Source organism: Monodelphis domestica, chromosome 3 (genome assembly GCF_027887165.1).
Source record: "Monodelphis domestica isolate mMonDom1 chromosome 3, mMonDom1.pri, whole genome shotgun sequence".
Lineage (NCBI taxonomy): Eukaryota > Metazoa > Chordata > Mammalia > Didelphimorphia > Didelphidae > Monodelphis > Monodelphis domestica.
This window is the reverse complement of record NC_077229.1, coordinates 38,647,150-38,651,752: the sequence shown is the minus strand read 5'-3', so window position 1 is coordinate 38,651,752 and position 4,603 is coordinate 38,647,150. Positions and strand designations below refer to the sequence as shown.

At 45.9% G+C, this 4,603-nt stretch overlaps 1 protein-coding gene across 1 annotated transcript; it reads right to left on the bottom strand.

Annotated features, from left to right (window-relative positions):
- Window positions 1-1,589: 1,589 nt before the first annotated feature.
- LOC100027527 (mas-related G-protein coupled receptor member X2-like) lies at window positions 1,590-2,554 on the bottom strand. Its single transcript, XM_007490042.1, has one exon. It carries the CDS (start codon window positions 2,547-2,549, stop codon window positions 1,590-1,592), a length of 960 nt encoding a protein of 319 aa, XP_007490104.1. The 5' UTR covers window positions 2,550-2,554.
- Window positions 2,555-4,603: the final 2,049 nt, after the last annotated feature.

Below are 4,603 nucleotides of genomic sequence, written 5' to 3'. Positions count from 1 at the left end.
AGATCTTTTTGGTCTCTGAGACCTTCTTCTATGAATCAATTTAGCATAAAGAATATTATAATGCACAATCATATACTTTGGAATGATACAGTCACTCACATGATTCTTAATCAGCTGCTAGTCTGGGACGACACTCCTAATCTCACTGCATGCACAGACTCCTGCCTGGGACCATGTTTTTACTATAATTCACACAGAGGAAAGTCTCAAATGGAGGGGATTCTTATGCTAATACAAATGAGGGGCTCCTTAATTAGTTTTCCTTTATGTAAGGCTCATGACATACCAGGATATAAGGGATAATGAGAGAAGCTGAGGCTGCCCTGCCTCCATGAAGTAAATATGGGCCTGAAACCCCAGAGAAGGAAGTGAGGTCTTTGTCCCTGGAGGATCCCAGTGTGAAATGGACTATACACTCTGGGTGTCCTAAAAGAGATTATGATTCAGTGGATATGTATGTATGCACTCATACGTATTATCTTGTATGATACGTTCATGCGTGCTTTTCTGTGCTGTGATTATATATGGGTGTTGAGAATGTGTGTGTGAGATGGGTCATCCTTTCCTTTGTTTTGGCCTCAATCAGTTATGTAACTCAATCTGTCATGTGACACCCCAACAATATCTCCCTCCTCCCCAGATAGGGACCTCATCAGAAACTGAGTCAAGAGTGGAAGATTGGAATAGAGGCAGTAAGAGACAAAGAAACACAGAGACATAGAGAGAAACTGAGACCTAAAGTTGCAGATAGAGAACCAGAGAGAGTCCTGAATTGACCTGGAGAGGCAGGGAAATATTGAGTTCAGCTTCTGTGATGGGAGTGAGAAGGGAGCAAGAGTAGGGGAAGGAGAGGAGACAGAGCTGAGGAAGATCCTCCTCTGGTTTGGGCAAGAGGAGAGAAGGAGGCCTCTAAGGTTATGTTGTGGATCACAACTGAGAAAAGCCAAAGTGGGGGAGCAGGACCCATGGAACCTGGAGGAGTCTGATCCCCGACTGCATCCCCTCTTTTACAGTGATTAACAAGGGCAGGGAAGGGAGACATGAGATCTTAGAGGGTGATTTTCTTCTCCCTCTACTTTCCCAGACAGGGTCAGTGGCATTTGTTGGAATGGTTCTCCTGTACATTTCTGATACCAGATTCCTGGATCTCCTCCCAGTAAATCCTGTAGCCTCCAGCAAGTAGGGGATCCTGAATGCAGGCAGCATTGGTCCTGGAGTCAAGAAGACCTGAGTTCAAATCCAGTTTCAGACATCAGCTTTGGGACCATGAGCAAATCCCTGAAACCCCAGTTTGCCTCAGTTTCCCAGAGCATAAAGTGGGGATCATGAGAGTACCTCCCTCCCAGGGATATGGTGAGGATTCAATGAGATATTTGTGCAGCCCTTAGCAAAGCAACTGGCATATAGTGGGCCGTTAATAAATGCTTGTTTATCACAGTTCAAACCCCAAGGACCACCATAAGGGAAGGGGAGGAAATTTGTCTGTTCTCCTAGAAAGGTGAGAGGGGGCTCCTGCCCTCCATAGGGGTGGAGGAAGGGGGGGGGGGTCATTGAATGGGCTCCCTTGACTGAGAATCTTGTTCTCATCCTCAGGATAATTCATGCAGAGTGTTGGGGTGGGAAGTGTCCCTCCCCCCATCTCCTCCCACCTGCTCCTCCCCCAGAGCCCTCTGCAGGACCACCCTGAGCGGCTCCCTCCCTCTTCTCCGCCATTGGCTGCCCAGGAAGAAGTAAATGAAAGGGTTTGCACTGCTGTTCACACAGACCAGGAGCCTGGAGAGCCCATGAGGCATTAAAAGGGAGCGGCTAAAAATCCAAACAGAATCAATAACCCCCAAGGGCAGGCCGCAGAGCAGGAACACGAGGACTGTGAGCAGCACCAGGAGGTAGAGCCTGGGTGGGCGCCTGCGCTGGGAGCTGCACTGGACCCTCAGCACAAGCGTCAGGCTGGACAGGCAGAGCACAGGGGTGAGGAGGAGGAACCAGCCGAAATGGACTGAGAAGAGAACGGAGTAGAGATCGAAGGTGTGGAAATTGTTAAGGAAATAAAGCGCCACAAATGCTCCCCTGATCAGGCCCTGTAGAGCCCATAGGAAGGCGCACACAGCAGCAGACGTGTGCTTGGGCCGGTGACATCTGTACCAGATGGGGAAGAGCACAGAGAGGCAGCGCTCGGTGCTGATCGCAGCCAGCAGGCTCAGACCCACACAGTAAAACAGGCCTAGGATGCAGGGCCCTAGCAGTGCCAGGTCAAGATCTTTTAAATCTCCAACAATTCTCCACATGCACAACACAAAGTAGCTGCCAAGCAAGAGGGCATCGGCCGCGGCCAGGTTGAGGATGTAGACAGAGAAGGGGCTCCTCCGGGTGCGGAAGCCCAGCAGCCACAGGACGATGCTGTTCCCCACCAGCCCGACCAGGGCAATGACCAGAGAGGGGATATCCAACCAGTAGTCTATGAAAAATTCTACAGGTGCCTCAGCTGTACTCATCTTCACTGTGGTGTCTTGAATAGATTTCAGCTGCTCAGCTGTGGGAGACTCAGCCATGGTAGGTGGTTCCAGCCTCAGAAAGTTCTTCTCCTCTCAGTCGCCCTGGAGACACCAAGACAAGGAACTGGGTGAGAGTCTGTTCCAGAGTTATTTATTCCAAGATGGAAGGTAGAGTTTTCTATTTTTAAAAAGGAAGGGAGGGGGCAGCTGGGTGGTTCAGTGGACGGAGAGTCAGGCCTAGAGGTGGGAAGTCCTGGTTCAAATTTGGTCTCAGACACTTCCTACATGGGTGACCCTGGACAAGTCACTTAACCCCTATGGCCTATCCCTCATCACTGTTCTATGTTGGAATTAATAAACAGTATTGATTCTAAGGCAAAAGGTGATGGTTAAAAAAAAAAAACTCATCTTCTTTTTAGAATTGATACCAAGTATTATTTTGAAGGCAGAAAATTAGTCATGGCTAAGCCATTGGGATTGTGACTTGTCCAGGGTCACACAGTTTAGAACTGTCTGAGGCCAGATTTGAATAATTTTATTCCTGCCTCTTGGCCTGGCACTCTGTCCATTGTGCTACCTAGCTCCCCATGGGATTTTTTTTATACATGGATTGGCATAGGGGACCACTAAACTCAATTCCACATGTGAAGTCACATTGTATTGTTATACCTTTATTTCAGTATTCCAGGGAGGTTGTCCATGGATTTTCTCACTGTTCAATTTAAAAGAGACTCTGGGAAAATTCTGCCATTTTTCTCTTCAATGGTTCCATGGGCTCCAAAGGGAAGACTCTTCCATGGAATACCTAATTTTTCTTTCTCCTGCCCCTTGCAGCAGTCTCTGTTTGACTAGAATGTAGCCTGTCTGAGACAAACACTTAAAGGACTGGGACAGAGTGGTCAGAGTGATCATGAGTTCACTCCAATCAGAGACTTTTATTTAAATCCTTGCCTTCCATCTTTTAATCAATACTGTGTATTGTTTCCAAGACAGAAGAGTGGTGAGGGTCAATGACTTGCCCAAACTCACATAGCTGGGGAGTTTCTGAAGCCAGATTTGAACCTAGGAACTCCAGTCTCTAGGCCTGGCTCTCAGTCAACTGAACTACCCAGCTGCCCCCAAGGAGAAACTTTTTGAACACTGTTAAGGGTTATCTGATGGACTTGATTTTCCCCTGGATGGAAGCTGAGGCCCTTTAATGTCTCCTTAAATATTGCCTCTTTTTCTGAATCTTCTCATTCTTCTGCCTGCCTGCTCATTTTTCTCTGATCTCCAATCTGGAGATCATGTGTTAGAACCCAATGAAAACCTGATGTAGAAAAGAAGAGAAAATATCCTACCTTATCTCATGTGTCTACTATACAGAGCAGGAGAAGGAGGCAAGCCAACCTCTTGGAGGGTTCAGTGTGCAGAAGCCCGGATCTTCCCAACTTTTGTTTCAGTTTTTAGACTTCAAATATGGTTCCAGGACTTGTTGTTCTCTTTAGAATGTTGCCTCTTTTCCCATCATTGTTTCAACAGAATTGTTAATGTTCAATATGCATTTCTTTAAACTATAAAAGTGAATAACAAAGTGTATTGAGCATCATTCATTCCCTCTAAAGTCCATTCCAATTTCTATTCTATGATCTTGAGATGCTAAGCTTCTCATGAGTGACTGATCTCTTCCCCCTATGAAAATAGGGAGGCCCAAAAGATGCTGGTAGGATCTGTAGGATATAAAAGAGATTTCTTGATTGTGTGAAAATGTTACTGAACTCTTCACTAACTCAAAGCCTTTTTAATTTTCAAAAGAGAGATCGAGTTAGCATTACACTGATTCCTGAAATGAGCAAAAGAGACAGGAATCAGATAAATATTTTTTTCTAAACATACTTAAAATCTGCCTGGATATCTGTAAATGACCCCTTCCATAATTTCAAATTATTCAGCTTTCAGTATGTGCTGAGAATAATTCTTTTTGTTAACCCTTACCTTCAATCTTAGAATCAATACCATGTATTGGTTCCAAGGCAGAAGAGTGGTAAGGTCTACACAGTGGAGGTGAAGTTACTTGCCCAGAGGCACACAGCTAGGAAGTGATTGAGGCAAGCTTTGAATCAACGACCTAT

Coding starts and splice junctions, on each gene's coding strand:
- LOC100027527 (XM_007490042.1), bottom strand. CDS start 2,549: ATGGCTGAGTCTCCCACAGCTGAGCAGCTGAAATCTATTCAAGACACC.